Here is a 16869-nt window from a genome sequence, read left to right on the forward strand (position 1 = left end):
CAAATGTGGTTTTTTCCCCCATATTGTCATTTATTTTTCAGTGTTTTTGCTATTTTTTCATCAGAATTACTTTTTTGTAGAGTCAAATATATCTAAACTTTCTATTGTGGGTTTTGAGTTTTGTGTCACACCCAGAAAGCTTTCCTACTCTAATTTTTTAAATTACTTTAGGTCTTCTTCAAGCTTGCCTTGCTCCCCTCACGGATGTTTTTTGTGAAAATCAAATGAGGGAATCAATGGGGAAATGCCTTGAGAATTACCCAGTGATTGTAAGTTGCGCAGTAAGCTGAAGTGCTCTGGAAAGCGCCTGTTGTAAGGAGGGGCTGAGCTCTGCATACTCACACCATCCTGTGACCCACCTGGTAATGGGAGCTCAGAGATTGCTCCTCTGGCTGAGACCAAGCCTAAATTGGGAAGTGCAAGCATTCTAAGAATACAGGGAGAGAGGGAGGGGCGCCTGGGTGGTTCAGTTGGTTGAGTGTCCGACTCCGGCTCAGGTCATGATCTTGAGGTTTGTGGATTTGAGCCCTGGGTCGGGCTCTGTGCTGACAGCTCAGAGCCTGGAGCCTGCTTTGACTTGTGTGTGTGTGTGTGTGTGTGTGTGTGTGTGTGTGTGTGTGTGTCTGCCCCTCCTCCACTCATGCTCTGTCCCTCTCTCCTTCGGAAATAAATAAACATTAAAAAAAAAAAAAAGAATACAGGGAGGGTGAAGCTGTTCTAGTGAGTAGAGTGGCTAATAAGACAAGATGCCCTGGGAATCTCTTAAAATAGGAAGGTCAAAATGCTTTTATTTTTTTTAAGTTTAATTTGTTTTGAGAGAGAGGGAGAGAGCAAGCGGGGGAGGGACAGAGAGGGAGACAGAATCCCAAGCAGGCTCCTTTGTTTAACAGCTATTTGCTGAGTGCCTTACTAAAGGATGAAGAAATGAGAAATTCCATCTCTGCTCCCAAGAAGTTTTGAGTAAAGTGCTTGCTTTGGCAGAACTTATACTAAAACTGGAACGATACAGAGAGGATTAGCATGGCCTCTGTGCAAGGGTGACATGCAGATTTATGAGCGTTCCATATTTTTAAGAATGAAATTTTTCCATTTTCAATGACATGGATGGAACTAGAGAGTGTTATGCTAAGTGAAATAAGTCAGAGAAAGACAAATACCACACATAAGTATACCATATGAAGAATGCAAGAAACCAGACAAAGGGAGGAGGAGGAAGAGAGGGAGGCAAATCAAGAAACAGAGTCTTAACTATAGAAAACAGACTGATGGTTCCCAGAGGGGAGGTGGGCGGGGGAATGGGTAAAATAGGTGATGGGGATTCAGGGGGGCACTTGCTGAGATGAGCACCAGGTGTTGTACAGAAGTGTTGTATTACTATGTTGACTAACTGGAATTTAAATTAAAAACTTCAAAAAGAAATAAGTTTAGAGTAGGGAATCCAATGCACCCCGAGAGCGGGGAAAACAATGCCAGCTGCCGTTTCTTCAAGACCTAAAGTGAGCCAGGGACAGTGGTGGTCTCATTTAATACAAGGAATCTCCTTTTTAATGTCTTTTGTTTTTATTTTTTGAGAGCGAGTGGGAGAGGTGCAGACAGGGAGGGGACAGAGGATCTGAAGGGGGCTCTGAAGTGGGCTCCGCACTGACAGCAGAGAGCCCAACGCGGGGTGCAGGGGCTAAAACTCACAAACCGTGAGATCATGGCTGAGCTGAGGTATGCTCAACTGACTGAGCCACCCAGGTGCCCCAATACAAGCAATCCTCTTGAAGGTAGGTAGAATACGACCGTTGATAATGAGAAAATTAACAATGAGAAAGGGAAGGGAGTTTGTCCAAGGTCACACATGCAGTAAATGCAAGAGTCAAAATTGAAATCCAGGTCTGCTGCACTCCAAAGCTTATATTCATTTTGCCACGATAATAAGGTGGGAGTAATCCTTCTACCGAACAAATATTTATTGAGTAGCTCTTTTTGTTCCAGATATCGTTCTGGGTGCTAGTAATGTAGAAGAGAAAAAACAAAGTCCCTGTTTCCTGGGGCTCACGTTCTACCACCGAAAGACAGTAAGCAAAATGAGTTTTCAGTATGGCAGGTGGTAAGTACTGTGAAGAAAAAGTAGGCAAGATGGTGGGAGTGGGGGGAGAGGATTGCTAATTTAAATCGTCAGAGAAGGCTCTGATAATGTGAAGTTTGAGCAGAGACTTAAAGGAAATGCAGGAATAAGAGATGGGACTGCCATAAAAAAAGAGCTTCCTCCTTTGCCCGCCTGTGTGTAGTTTAGAAGAGAGGGGAAGAAATGAGGGTGCAGGTATTCTTCCGAGCTAGAAGACCTGAGCTTTACTTATCGATTTATTAGCAATTTTTTGAACCTCTGAGCCCAAATTCCTTTTTCTGTAGACAGGAATAACATTCCTTGCCCAACTTCCCGCACTCAGCCGCCATGAGATGCAAACTCTTTGAAAATACCTCAAGTGAGAAAGCAAGACTAGGAGTTAGCTCTTCAACTGAAAGGAAGTCTGTGTAGGAAAATAAAGAGAATTGCTATTACAGGTAGACTGGTTACCCTAGACATTTTTTGAAAAGCTATCCCAGGCTGTAAAGAGAAATAAGCTAAAAGAAATAAGCATACATTTCATAACAGGCTTCTGCTGAAGATCCCTGTTTAACTTGCAGTAGTCAGAAACTGCGTCGCATATTTTAACTGAACGTGGCAGAAAGCTCTGCCACTCGAACCTTTATTTTTTTTTATTATTTATTATTTTTTTTAGAGTCTCTTATGCTTTGGCTCTCTCTCCCACTCTAACCTCTTTTTTTTTCTTTTTTTTTCCTTCCCCTCCCCCATGGGTTTCTGTTAAGTTTCTCAGGATCCACATAAGAGTGAAAACATATGGTATCTGTCTTTCTCTGTATGGCTTATTTCACTTAGCATAACACTCTCCAGTTCCATCCATGTTGCTACAAAGGGCCATATTTCATTCTTTCTCATTGCTAAGTAGTATTCCATTGTGTATATAAACCACAATTTCTTTATCCATTCATCAGTTGATGGAAATTTAATCTCCTTCCATAATTTGGCTATTGTTGAAAGTGCTGCTATAAACACTGGGGTACAAGTGCCCCTCTGCATCAGTATTCCTGTATCCCTTGGGTAAATTCCTAGCAGTGCTATTGCTCGGTCATAGGGTAGATCTACTTTTAATTTTTTCAGGAAACTCCACACTGTTTTCCAGAGTGGCTGCACCAGTGTGCATCCCCATCAAGAGTGCAAGAGGGTTCCCGTTTCTCCACATCCTCTCCAGCATCTATAGTCTCCTGATTTGTTCATTTTGGCCACTCTGACTGGCTTGAGGTGGTATCTGAGTGTGGTTTTGATTTGTATTTCCCTGATGAGGAGCGATGTTGAGCATCTTTTCATGTGCCTGTTGGCCATCTGGATGTCTTCTTTAGAGAAGTGTGTATTCATGTTTTCTGCCCATTTCTTCACTGGATTATTTGTTTTTTTGGGTGTGGAGTTTGGTGAGATCTTTATAGATTTTGGATACTAGCCCTTTGTCTGATATGTCATTTGCAAATATCTTTTCCCATTCCGTTGGTTGCCTTTTAGTTTTGTTGATTGTTTTCTTTGCTGTGCAGAAGCTTTTTATCTTTATGAGGTCCCTATAGTTCATTTTTGCTTTTAATTCCCTTGCCTTTGGGGATGTGTCAAGTAAGAAATTGCTGCGGCTGAGGTCAGAGAGGTCTTTTCCTGCTTTCTCCTCTAGTGTTTTGATGGTTTCCGGTCTCACATTCAAGTCCTTTATCCATTTTGAGTTAATTTTTGTGAATGGTGTAAGAAAGTGGTCTAGTTTCATTCTTCTGCATGTTGCTGTCCAGTTCTCCCAGCACCATTTGTTAAAAAGACTGTCTTTTTTCCATTGGATATTCGAACCTTAACTTTAATCGACACATCCCACCTAGGCATTTCCCTTCTTACCACGCCCCCTCACTCGAACTCCATTTCCCAACATGCCCTAGGCTCCTCTAAGTCGGCAGTCATTGTGACGCGAGTAACACAGCTTTCTGGGAAGTGTAGTTTATTTGTTCTCCAGCTGCAGAAAAATCTAAGGCTGTGGACTACCACTCCCGTGAAGTAGCGCGGAATTCCACCGCGTTCGCGGCGTCTTCGAACGCGCCGCGGCAGCCATGTTGGACGCGGCCAGCACAGGGGCCGGCACCAGGGGGTTATCGAAGCAGCTGTCACGATGCTGGGGTCCCTGGTGTTGAGAACAGCGCCGGCGCCGCGGCTCCTCCTCCAGCTGCTTAGGTCCCCATCGCTGCGGAGAAATGGAAGTGCCTCCGGCCAGGCTGTAACCACCGCGGGCCGCGGGGAGCCGCAATGGCTGAGGGCGGCCGTCGGGGGGCGCCCTGCAACATCGCCGGCTTTCCTCACCCGAGGAGGGGCAGCCACCTGGGGGCGTCAGGGAGAACGCACCGAGACCCAGTGCTTCCTAGCCACAACATGGGGACGCCTTCCTAGCCCAGAAGAAACACTCCCGGGACAGGACAGCTGGAACGGAGTCCCCAACAAGGCTGGACTGAGCATGTGGGCCTTGGCCACGGCGCTAGTGGTTCACTGTTACAGCAAGAGCCCGTCCAACAAGGGTGATTATCGGGGCAGTCTGGGTTCGGGGAAGGTAGAGGCGGGAGAAGTGTCCTGACTTGAGGGTGGGAGTTGCTTGTAGATTTACACCAGCAGAGCTTCAGTCTTGGAGGAACCCAGACATCATCTGGTTACTGGGGCAAGGTGGTGAACTGGAGAGCTCAGTTGCCTGTGAGTTGTGTAACTTCCCATCGTAGGTCAGCTCCCTCCTTTGGGCATTACTTTGTCCATCTGTGCAATGGACAAAACATGTAAAATTAGAGAATGGACCCTTTATGGTCTAATATTCTGCCTGGTCCAATTCCTCTCTTAAGAGGCCTCCAGGAAACCACGGTGTGTTCTAACGACAACCACTGGGTAATTTAGTGAAGTTTTCCTTGTAAGGTGGCCTAAGAAAGGAAGTAGAGACTTGGTTTCAATGCCAGCTTTGCCACTGCTCACCCCTTGCTCCTCTCTGGCTTCACCCCCCCCCCCACCCCCACCCCCCGCCACCCCTTACACAGTAAAGAATGATTTCTCAGTAATCTTACAGTGCTGTTATTTTGACTCTTGGAGTTCAGCAGCGTGGGTCTGCCCATCAGACTCCCACGGGTTTTGCTGTGCCTGGTCTCAGGTGTGAGGTGATCCTGCCAGGTGGGACAGTTGGCAGGAGGACTAGGCATGCTATAATTCTATAACTTTGAGCATTTTTTTTTTTTTAATACCTTCTGTGAGCCCAATTTTGGGAGGTTTTGAACTCCTAACAAAAAGTCAGTTAAGGAGACAGTGCAGGCAGTTAGGCCTATGGGTGTGGTGAGTGGTCTGACAGTGTGTTGTTGGGGGATTGGAGGGCCAGTAGGGTCAGGAAAGCATTCCTGGAAGATTGGAGACCCCTAGAGGATGGGGAATTTGAACTTGAGTTCTGTAGGATGAGGCAAGAGATGAAAAAGAGAGCGATAGTGTGAGCTCCAATTGAGCAAGGAATGCAGCTTATCTTTTTTTCAGGTTGATACCAGCCCCTTTCCCTAATACTTTCACATCGTTTGTCCACCATAGATAGCATCTGGAACTTAGTAGGTATGCAGTAAATGTGTCTTGAGTTGGATTCTGTTTCATGCGAAGGCTTCACAGATAAGGGATTCACAGGTCAGCATGATGTGTATAGAGGTTAGCAGGGTAGCCAGCCTGGTGGAGGACAGGGCGTTTTTGGAATGAGGTGAGAGCAGATGGAGTGGGGCCTGGGTGTCAGACAAGAGGGTTTGGAGGTTTTGGAATTTCTCCTGTAGGTAGTGGAGAGCCATGGAAAGTTCATGAGCAGGCAGTGTCCTGAGGCCAATATGTTTAGATGGATTGGGGGAGGTGTCCAAGGTCTTGCCTTAGACTTTCCTGGGGGCTCCAGACTGGACTTTGTCTATTTACTAAAATAGGTAATGACCAAAACCATGATCACTTCCAACCCTTCAGACTTTGCTAGCCTGCCCTATACCCTGATTTGGAGTTACAAGCTCAGGAACTGTTCCCTGTAGGAGCCAGGAGGCCCTGGTTCTCAGCTCATTCCTCATTCCTCCTGTGACCATGCAGAAGCCACTTCTTTCTGCAGAGTGAGGGAAGAGTGGATACAGTGATCTCTGAGGGAATTTTGTTCTCCTTCCAGCTGAGGGCTGCCTGAGCATCCCTGGATGTGTGCTTAGAGAACCACTGGGGAAGATAACCAGGAAAGATCTGACCCTAGAGTCTAGGCCGGCAGGTGGGATGGAGACACTAATGTTTGAACCACACATCCGGTTTGCATATGCATGATAAGGTGGCCATCTTATCCCTGCTGTACAGGTAAGGAAATTGAGGGTCAGGAGGTTAGGTGAGTTGGCCAGGTCATATGGCAAGTAAGTGGCAGAATTGGGATGGGAGCCTAGGTTTGTCTGGCTCCAGATCCTGCTCTTCCCACCCTACTGCAGTGCCTTCTCAATGTTTCACTGGGTGAGTCTCTTGGCTAGATTGAGAACTCCTTGAGGCAGGGCTGGCTATGAGTCTTTCCATTGTTCAACAATGGAGCTTAAAACCATGCTGGGCAGATAGGGCTCCAAGGGCATTTGGTATTGACTATTTGAAAAAATGGTGCCTCTACTGTTGTTTTTTTCTGAGTCAGGCAGTTTTCCTTTTGGCCACAAGGTGGTGCCAGTAGCCTGCCAACTGCCCAGGCCACACCAGGCTTACATTAGGTTTAGGGTTGCTTTTCTTTTCTTTAAAAAAAATTTTTTTTAATGTTTATTTATTTTTGAGAGAGACAGAGTGTGAGTGGGGGAGGAGCAGAGAGAAAGGGAGACGGGTTCCGGAACAGGCTCCAGGCTCTGAGCAAGCCGTCAGCCCAGAGCCCAATGTGGGGCTCTAACTCACAAACCAAGAGATCACGACCTGAGCTGAAGTCAGATGCTTAACCAGCTGAGCCACCCAGGTGCCCCTAGGGTTGCTTTTCTGCTAGGTGGTTCCTAAGGGATTGGAACCCTCTGCTTTGGATCTCCTTTTGCTGATCTTGGCACCGAGGAGTTTGTAGACTTTTTGACCCTCATTTCATCTCCTCAGCATCCCTGTGAGGCTGTCGGGACAAGGATTATTGCCTCTGCTTTATAGTCCTGAAAGTGGGGTTTGAGAAGGAAAGGGGCTGCTACAGCACAGGGAGTAGGGGGCAGACTGTTGGAGCCAGGCCTTCTGATTCCTGGTCAAGGCTCTTAACTTTCAGAGGAGCCCACACCCTTGCCTGTTCCCATTCTGTTCCTGGTGTTGGGTTGGTGACTTGTGACATGAGATTCAAAACTAGGCTGAGAAATTGGAGTTGGGGGTGAAAGTGGCACAAGGTGGGGGGGGGGATGATTAATAACAGTGACAGCCATGTGAAACATTAGAGCTTTCTAGCTAATGAAGAGTGAAGGGATTCACACATCATGCATTTGCCATAGACAGCACATAGTTGCTAGCACCTTACCTGAACCACCTGTATGATGAGAAGAGTTACGAGTTTGGGTTCCATAATGGATGTGGAAGATAAGTTAACAGTGGATACCATCTGGACAGGAGATGATTAGCTTTCCCTTTATATACCTTGGCGTAATTTCCCTTGTTAAAGCCCATGTTTCTGAAGTTCTTCCATTTCTATTGTTTTACTGGGTCCTCCATGCAGCTTTGAGGGTAGGTCCTGGATAGGGATCTGACCAGTGCCCCCTTTCTTTTCAGATGCAGCCCTGATGGAAGCTGCTCGCACCAACAATGTCCAAGAAGTCAGCAGGTAAGTGTTGAACCCCAGGACTTGCTCTCCCCCACAAGAGGGCCTGAGCTGGGTGAACCCCTTCCTCCAGTGATGATTGCTTTGGAGGAAATGCTCACACTAAGTTGGAAAGTGAACCCTGTGACTTCCCTATGGTCACAGTCACCTGGGCTCCCTTGGCCCAGGTCAACCTTTAAATGTTTTAAGGTAGGGAGTCAGCCCTGTGTCTCCTTTTTTTTTTTTTAACCCCAAACAGCTCTGGATCCTTCCTCTGTTTTATTCTTTGCAGGGCATGGTTCAGAGTCCTCCCCACATCCTTTGGGTCCTTTACTGAATCTTCTAATTTGTTGTTATATCTTTGTGGAAGTGGCCAGGTGTTATTGTTTGTTGCCTAGATGGGGGGCACCCATGAAAAAGTTTGGAGATTTGGGAGGGAGCTGGAAGAGGCCTTTCTGCCAGGTCTTTTGGTGTTAGAAAAGTCTGCCTGCAGGGCTAGGGTGTACACACTGGGCTCCTGCTCAGGGGCTGAGTGCATTCTTCCAGTCTGCCTGGCTCAGCTGTGCCTTTTAGGACCGCTGGCAGGTTGGATTTCAGGTTTGTTCTTGGGCAGGGATGGGACACAGCTTGGGGCTCAGCCTGGTGCTGGGACTGGGCCGTCTGTGTCCAGGATAGGTGCGCAGACAGGGACCAGCATAGGGCATCAGTATGGGGCTGTTGGTTAGGGGCAGAGGTTTTATTCTTGGTGAAACTAGTGGCCTACCCTGGGCCTCATCTTGGCCTTTTTGGCCCTTTGTATAAAGTGAGGTGGCCACAGTATACCCCGCCTTCCCTGCTACCATGTGCCCATTTTGGACAGGAAATCTAGTGTTCGCAGTGGCTATCCCCGCACCCAGTGCCACACACTCTTGGTGCTCCTCCCCACTCCAGCTGCCTGAATGTATAAGAAAGTGTTGAAATTCAGCTGCAGCCCCCACCAAGACTTACTGCTTTGATTCCCTTTCATTTTATCTGCAGCATTATTATTGATTCTCAAGGGTGCTTTTGAGTATTAATGTTCAAAGCTTAGTTTTTAATAAACCACTTTTGGAAGTATGGGCTGGGAGTTGTTTCGTAGCCAAATAAATACGACGGAGCAATAGTTTAATAAACATGCGATGATGCATCTTAAAAACCAAGCACAGATGTCAGCTTGCTGTTATAAGAGCCATTCATAACTGCCAGCTGTGCGTGGCGTCTTCATTTCCCCAGAAACAGATGAGCCTTGCTTCCTTCTGCTGCAGTACAAGGGAGTGAGGGGGCAAAAACTGGCCGTGCCGCCTCCTGGCAGGCCTTTGCTGACCCTCACATCACCGGTTGGTGACCGCTGAGGGCTGCCAGGCTGCTGCTTTCCTGTGGCAACCCAATGTAGGTAGTGTATTTGCAGAGTATCAGTGCAGTGAATCCACTTTTCCATCACCCAGGGGAGGCTGAGTTTACCCTATCCCAGTGAGCCCCCAGGTGTTGATTATTTTAGCTCTTTCAAATACACATTTTTCTAATAGCAATAAACACCTGCCAAAAGAATGCAGAAAATGGTTGAATTCATGGTGTGTGTGATGCAGAATATTCCTTCTTGCCTGTGTGGATAGAGTATGTTGGGGCCTTTTGTGTGTCTCCCCCAGTTTCCAGCTGCTTTTTTCCTGCCTGCTGTTGTTTCATCTCTTTTGGTCATGATGACTCAGAGTCTCCCTTCACCCCTTGTAAGGGAGTCAGAGATGAGCTAGGCACAGACCCTGCTTTTCAGCATGGCAATCTTTTTTTTTTTTTCTTTTTTGAGAGAGAGTGCCCACATGTGTGAGCAAGCATGAGCCAGGGAGGGGCAGAAGGAGAGAGAGAATCTTAAACAGACTCCGTGCCCAGCACAGATCCCCATGCAGGGCTCGATCTCACAACCCTGAGCCAAAATCAGGAGTTAGATGCTTAACTGATTAAGCCATCCACATGCCCCTATTTATTTTTTAAGTAGGCTCCATGCCCACTGTGGGGCTTGAACTCAAGACCCTATGATTGAGAGTCCTGTGCTCTACTGACTGAGCCAGCCAGGTGCTCCCATTCTGTTCTTTGTTTAAGAAGGTTGTGAGCTAGACTTCAGCTTAAACCAGTGGTTTGTGTGCCTCCCCAGGTCAGGGAGAGGTCTGGTTTCCCACATCTCTTCCCCAGCACAGAAATTCCCCAAACAGAATTTGGGGAAAGTTGCTTTTTACTGATTTTTCAGCAAACTTGAAGCAGAAAGTCCAGAGTCTTATTTCCATATGCCCATTAGCTATATCAGAGGGAGGCTGGGTCCCTCCCTTTTCCCTTCTTCCTCTCCTCCTTTCTCCCTGGGTGGCAGCCATTTCCTTCCTCCTCCCCCAAGGCACTTAAACCTTCTTAATGTGTTCAACACTGACTCTTCAGGAGTGGAAGCCCTGTCCTGGGGCCCCTGTCCCACCTGTCAGCAGCATGAGCAGGTGGCCCTTCTCCTCGGCTCAGCTCATACCCAAGCCTGGCTTCTGGATGTAGGAACCACTCACCCGAAACATAGGGCACAGGGCAGACTGAAGGCACATCTGTCCAGGCTTGGGCTGAGCCGTGTAAGGAGCTATCCAGGCTGAGAGAAATGAGGCCTCCTATTCTCTCAGTGGAGATCACATTTCTTTCAGAACAAACTTGGGTGAAAGACAACACCCCCAACCCATTTCCCTTCTCCCAGCAGGAAGCTGGGCCTCTCTGCTTTGTGCCTGACTCAGTTTTTCATCAGCCCAAACGTTCTCTAATGAAGGAACCCTGGTGATATCAGTCTTCAACTTCAGACTGCTTTTACCTTCCATGATCCATTTGATCACTTGACAAAATTTACTGAGCACCTCTCATATGCTAGGCCCTATGCCTGGCATGAGGTACACCTGACCAGACATGATTCCTGCCCTCAATGTAGGTGATTGGGGAAGACTGTGGCAACACAGTGTGGTCTGTGCTGTGAGACAGTAGCCCAGAAGATGCCCTAACCAACCTGGGAGACCAGAGTAAGCATCCTATTGGAAATGGCTTCAAATATCAGTAGGCCTTAGCAAATAGAAAGGGAAGGCAAAGGGGGTCGCATGAGTGGTAGCACTGAGGCAAGAATCAGCCTAGGGTGTGTGGTGAGGAGGGGGATTTATATATTGTCTGGTGTTGTTTGATCACAGTTTGCGGCTAGGAGGAACTGGAGAGAGGAAGGGACTCGGTCATGGACGGCACTGTGCATTTGTCCCTCAGTTGTTCATCTGTCTAGCCTGTCTTCTGTGCCCAGCCCTGAGCTGCATTTGTGTCGGTGGCAACACCATGAGGAAGTAGAAGCAGTTCCTGTCCTGGAGGAGCTTACTAACTCCCTTCCCGGGGGAGGAGGGAACACATGAGTCAAAATTGAGAACCAGCAAAACTGGGCACATATTGCCTGACTTTTATGAGCTTAAGTAACACAGAGATGATAATACCTTTAACCGGTAGAGTTGTAGAGTATTTGTTAATGACAAAATGTTACTTCATTTGACCAGCGTTTGTGAGTGCTTATTAGGAGCGAGGCATTGGACTGAGTGCTTGGAGATACAGTGTGAACAAGATTGGCACAATCCCTGCACTCTTGGTACTTACAGTCTAACTGGGAGCCAGTGACTGGGAGCCAGTACTAATTATTTACTTCAAAATGAATTGCAGTTTGTCTTTTCAACAAATGGTAGTGGGACAACTGTATATCCACATGCCAAAAAAATGCAGTTGGAGCCTTACCTTACCCATAGACAAGTATTAACTCAAAATGGATCATAGGCCTAAATGTAAGAGCTAAAATTATAAACTCTTAAAAGAAAATATACGGATAAATTTTTGCGACCTTGGGTTAGGCAAAGCCATCTTAGATATGGCAACAAAATCACGAGAAACCAAAGGAAAAAATAGATAAATTGGACTTCATCAAAATTAAAAACTTTGTGTTCAATGGACACCTTCATTGAAAGTGAAAACTTTGTGTTCAATGGACACCTTCATTGAAAGTGAAAACTTTCCCACAGAATGGGAGAAAATATTTGCAGATCATATATCTGGTAAGAGATTTTTATCTAGAATACATAAAGAGCTGTTTAACTGGACAATAAAAAGATAACAGAATTTAAAAATGGTTAAAGGATCTGAATAGACATTTCTTTAAGGAAGACACTCAAATGAGTACATAATATTCAGTATGCACACGGAAAGGTGCTTAATATCATTAGGGAAATGCTAATCAAAACCACAATGAGGTATCACTTCATGCCTATTAGGATGGCTGTAAGCAGAAGGATAATAGCAAGTGTTTGTCAGGATGTGGAGAAATTGGAACCCTTGTAGATTGCTGGTGGGGATGTGAAATGGTGTGACTATTTTGGAAAAGGGTTGGCATTTCCTTAATATGTTAAACATAGAATTACCTTATGATGCAGCAAGTCTATGCCTAGGTATATACGCCAGAGAAATGAAGACGTGAACGTGAATGTTCATAGCAGTGTTATTCATAATAGCCCAAAGAGGGAAACAGCGCCCAAAACCCAACAATGGTTGAAGGGACAAATAAAATATAATACAGCCATATAGCAGAATATTATCAGTACAAAAGAATGAAGTATTGCTATATGCTACAACATGAATGAACTTCGAAAGCATTATGCTAACTGAAAGAAGTCAGACAAAAGACCGCATATCATATGATTCAATTTATATAAAATTTTCAGAGTAGACAAATCCATAGAGACAGAAAGTAGATTAGTTATTGGCAAGGACTGCAGAGGTTGGGGTTGGGAGGGAATAGGGAGTGACTGCTAATGGGTCTGGAGTTTCTTTGGGGAATGATGAAACTGTTCTGGAGTTAGTAGTCAAGATTGCACAACTCAATATAATAAAAACAATTGAGTTGTACATTTTTAATGGGTGGGTTATATATGATATGTTAATTATATCTTCAAACTTGATTAAAAAGTGAAGTATAAGACACTTGGGAATCTAACCTTGAATCTGGGAGGGGTTGAGGTGAGGGTATGTATCAGTAAGGAAAAGCATTGGAGTATGTGAGATTGAAGTGAGCTCGGGAGTTTGAAGGGAAAAGCAGAACATTCAGTTGGAAGGAATAGTAGCGGAAGGCCCTGAATTAAGAACAGATGTGAAGAAATCAAGCAGTTGAGAGAAAGCCAATCTGGCTAGACTCTACAAAGCAAGGACGGAAGGACATGAAATGAAGCTGGAGAATTAAGCGAGGACCATACTACACTGAGTCTGTAGGCCGTGGTAATGTTTTTTATTTTTACTAAGATTGCTGGGCAACCAGTGTAGAATTTTAAGCACACGTGTGTGTGTGTGTGTGTGTGTGTGTGTGTGTGTGTGAGAGAGAGAGAGAGAGAGAGAGAGAGAGAAAGAGAGAGGGAGAGGGAGGGAGAGAGATATGGTGACATGATCTAGATCTGTAATTTTAAAAGATCTCTGGTTGCTCCATGGAGAATAGATGATATAGAGAGCCATCCATGGTGGATGCAGGAAGATTGGATGAAAGTGACTGGAATAGTCTAGAAGAGAGGATGATGGCAGGTGATGACTTGGACTAAGGTGATAGCAGAGATGGAGGAAGTAAGCTAGACAGGACTTGATGGTGGTTAGAGCAGTATCAATGCCTGATATGTCCTACATACCAATAAATGAATGTTGAATGAATGAATAGAATTGGATATCATTGATTAGGGAGAAGAAATTATTAAGAAGGAATTTCAGTTTTCTGGCTTAATCAGCTATGTAGATGCTATTCACTGAGGTGAAGGTGCTAGAGGAGAACTGAGTTGGGGGGAAAAGATTATGAGTTTGGTTTTAAACATGTTAAATTTAACATGCTAGTGAGATACTCAAGTGGAGATCTGACTCTTCCCACTGTATATACCATGCAGTCTCCCAAAAAAAAAAAAAAAAAAAAAAAAAAAAAAAAAAATATATATATATATATATATATATATATATATCAGTGATTACTTTAGAGATTGTTTTGTTATCTTTTTTTTGATTTCTGGTTTCATGGTTTTAGAAAATAAAGGAGTTCATACCAGCTCAAACTTGTTTAGTAGATGCCTTTGGAAAAAAGTCTGATTTGGTTTGCATTTCAAGAAAGAAGAAAGGGTTGGGTTTTGTTGAGGGCACAAAACATTTATTCTAGCTTTACATTGATAACTTGGTTCTTGTCCCTGGATGCCCCAGCTTGGGGCTTGAGGCACTTGCTGTCCATGTGCCAGTGCTAAGGTGTCCAGAATGTGCTCAGCTACAGCATAGGTAAATGTTCTGCACATTGATCCAAGGATTTTATCTAATTAACAAAAACCCTGGCTGGTAAGTACATTTGACTGTCTCAGAGCCTCAGAGAAGCTGTCTGTTTATCGATTGTTGTATCATTTTGGCTGGATGGGAAGATATTAATGATGGCATCAGGGCAACCAAAACATCCAGCTCTCTTAACCAGTAAATATTTAAATGTCCTTGTGGTTTACAGTAGGTTGAAACTAAAGTTTATTCTAAACCAAAGGTCAAGGCTTCACTGGTATCACTCTTCTAATTTGATGCTTTTTGTGAGAGCTCCTTAAGATCATCACACTGTTTTTTGAATGCTAGGATGTAATGTGCACAGGCTTTTGAATAGTGGGATGTTAGAAGGCAGTGTAATGGAAAGAATAAAGGATTTTTAGAATGAGAAGACCTGGCTTCCACTTCTGACACAGCTATGAACTGGCTCTGGGACCCTTAGTAAATCATAGAACGTCCCTCTTTGAGTCTTTGTTTCCAGATCATGTTAATGGGGACCCCACTGAGAACTTTGAATACAGTCCCTAATGTTCAACTCTGCAGAGAAAACTGAGTCTCTTTGGAAGGGTCCAGATCGCACACTGAAACACTAATTCAAGTGGACAGTTCCCAGGCAAGCAGTTCTTCAGAGTGGCCTGTACCTTTTTCTGAGGTGCGTTACTGGATCTTTGCTTACTTTCTCCCTGGTGATGGCAGGTAATTGGGGAAGGCTGGATTAGCAGCTTTTTCAGAACTTCATGGGTAGGTGGAAGCAGTCTGTCATCTGCATAGAAACCCAGCAGAGTCAGGTGGTTGGCCAACCCCCAGGGCACAGAATGGCCAAGGCCTACTGGGGTGGCTTGTAGGGGGGAGGGATGTCCCTGAAAGGGAGCCCAGCCCTGGGATGGAGCCTCTAGTGTTGGCCCTCCTGGTTCTTGGCTGTGTGGCCGTAGTCCCTAAACTTCCTCAGTGGCCTTACCTGTGAAGTATTGTTGATAATATTTGTCAGACCACCCTCCCAGGGTCTTATGAGAGTTCCAGGCAGGTGGACTCTTGTCTGGAAAATTACTTATCCTTTGGGTCATCAGTGTCATGTTTTCCTGGAAGGCTTCAAGTACCCTAGCCTTCCCAGTACCTGTAGGTCCCCATAACACCCGGAACTTCCTCTGTGACAGCACTTATCACCCCTGTTGGGATAGGTCATCTATTTTCTTTCTCTCCCACAATACTGTGAGCATTGCTGGTTTTCATTGCTGTTCATGTGAATAGTTAACACATACTTACTGAATATTTCAAAAGTGCTTTGTAAATGATAAAGAGTTAGGCAAATGTTAATAGTTATTGATAGTTATAATAAACCTGTAAAAGAGGACTGACCTCCCTTTGAAAAAATAATATAAAAATGGAGAATTAGCTCTTGTATTCAACAAGTAATACCTACTATGTGCTGGCACTGTGCTAAGCTCTGATAGATCAGTGGTAAGCCAAAAATACGTAGAGGCATCACCTCATGGAGCTGGAAGCCTACTCAGATGTTGATCGTGCCGATGTGAAATTACAGCTGTGACAGATGCTGCAAGGGAGGGTAAAGAGAATCCTAGAGCCTCTGGTGGATTTCCTCTGGTCAAGGAAAGCTTCCCAGAGGAAGCTTGAGCTCTGGTGAGGAGTTAACCTAGGTGAGTGAAGAAGGGCAGAAGAGCTTTCCTGGCAGAAGGAACTTTTATTTACAGAGACCCGTGGAAGGAGGAACGATGGCAAGTGTGAAGGACTGGAAAGGGCAGGCACCGCAGTGTAGAGCGGGTGCCAGAATAAACATTAGAAGCCGTAGTAAGGAGCTTTGTGTTTGTTCTAACAGCAGTGGTAGCTGATTTGGTGGTGGTGGTGGGGCATGGGGTGGAAGGTTGACATGATCAACAACCATTCTGATTGTTGAGAAACATAAGGAACCAATCTGAGTGTTACCAGTCTGTGTGTTGCCAGCGTCTTTGGCACTGATCCAGCCACCGCAGCAGGGTAAGTCGCAAAGCTGTAGGCCTCCAGGGCCCCGCAGCAGGGGCAGCAGTCAGGCTTTGTCTCCCCAACAGTATCGCTGTGGCCTGAGTGCCGCTGCTTGAAAATCCCAGCTCAGTCATGACCATAACACATGTCAGCATGGCTAGAACCAGTTAGATTTTTTTCCCAAGGAATTTTCCTAGAAACAATGGGAGAGAAATCCAAGAATACTGAAAATAGTCAAGCTAAATGTGTTTCTGGGCTTACAGTACTCACTTTAGCTTCTTGCTTCACAGTTCCTGCTCTGTCCCTGTCCTGTTTGAAAACTTTCTCAGAAAAAAAATCTCACTTTTGAATTTTGAGGCTCTTTTACATCCTAGTTCCTTCCCTCCCCTCCCTTCTGAGCAGGAGTCCCAGGTCCAGAGTCTTCTTAAGGCAACAAGTGGTTCTCCCCTGTCACTCTGTCAGGGCGTCTGCCCAGGAGGCTCTCATATCATTGGCAGAAATCCCAGTGGTAAGGACTTTGAGATGAGAGAAAGCAAGGTTTCATTCCCAGCTGTGAGTCTGAGAAAACAAGGGTTGAATTCCAGCTGTGCCGTTTGTCAGCTCTGTGACCTTGGGAAGTTGCCTAACCACTTCTCGCCTAAAGTGAGATGAT

The 16869-nt window shown here is 45.4% G+C and overlaps 1 protein-coding gene and 1 non-coding gene across 6 annotated transcripts in view; both read left to right on the forward strand.

Annotated features, from left to right (window-relative positions):
* Positions 1 to 965: 965 nt before the first annotated feature.
* Positions 966 to 1071, forward strand: LOC122201476. The gene has a single exon (XR_006194188.1). It is a non-coding gene; the product is annotated as a U6 spliceosomal RNA (small nuclear RNA).
* A 3016-nt stretch (positions 1072 to 4087) lies between these two features.
* Positions 4088 to 16869, forward strand: part of CLPB (caseinolytic mitochondrial matrix peptidase chaperone subunit B) — a 143337-nt gene continuing 130555 nt past the window's right edge. For 2 of the 5 annotated variants that reach the window (XM_042904394.1, XM_042904395.1), the window contains exons 1-2: positions 4089 to 4641; positions 7847 to 7898. In XM_042904394.1, coding sequence (XP_042760328.1) covers positions 4242 to 4641; positions 7847 to 7898 — 452 coding nt within the window. In that variant the 5' untranslated portion in view covers positions 4089 to 4241. Of the gene's footprint in view, positions 4642 to 7846; positions 7899 to 16869 lie in introns of all 5 variants that reach the window. The other 3 variants (XM_042904396.1, XM_042904397.1, XM_042904398.1) reach the window with 2 other exon arrangements.

Source organism: Panthera leo, chromosome D1, assembly GCF_018350215.1.
Source record: "Panthera leo isolate Ple1 chromosome D1, P.leo_Ple1_pat1.1, whole genome shotgun sequence".
NCBI classification, from domain to species: Eukaryota; Metazoa; Chordata; class Mammalia; order Carnivora; family Felidae; genus Panthera; species Panthera leo.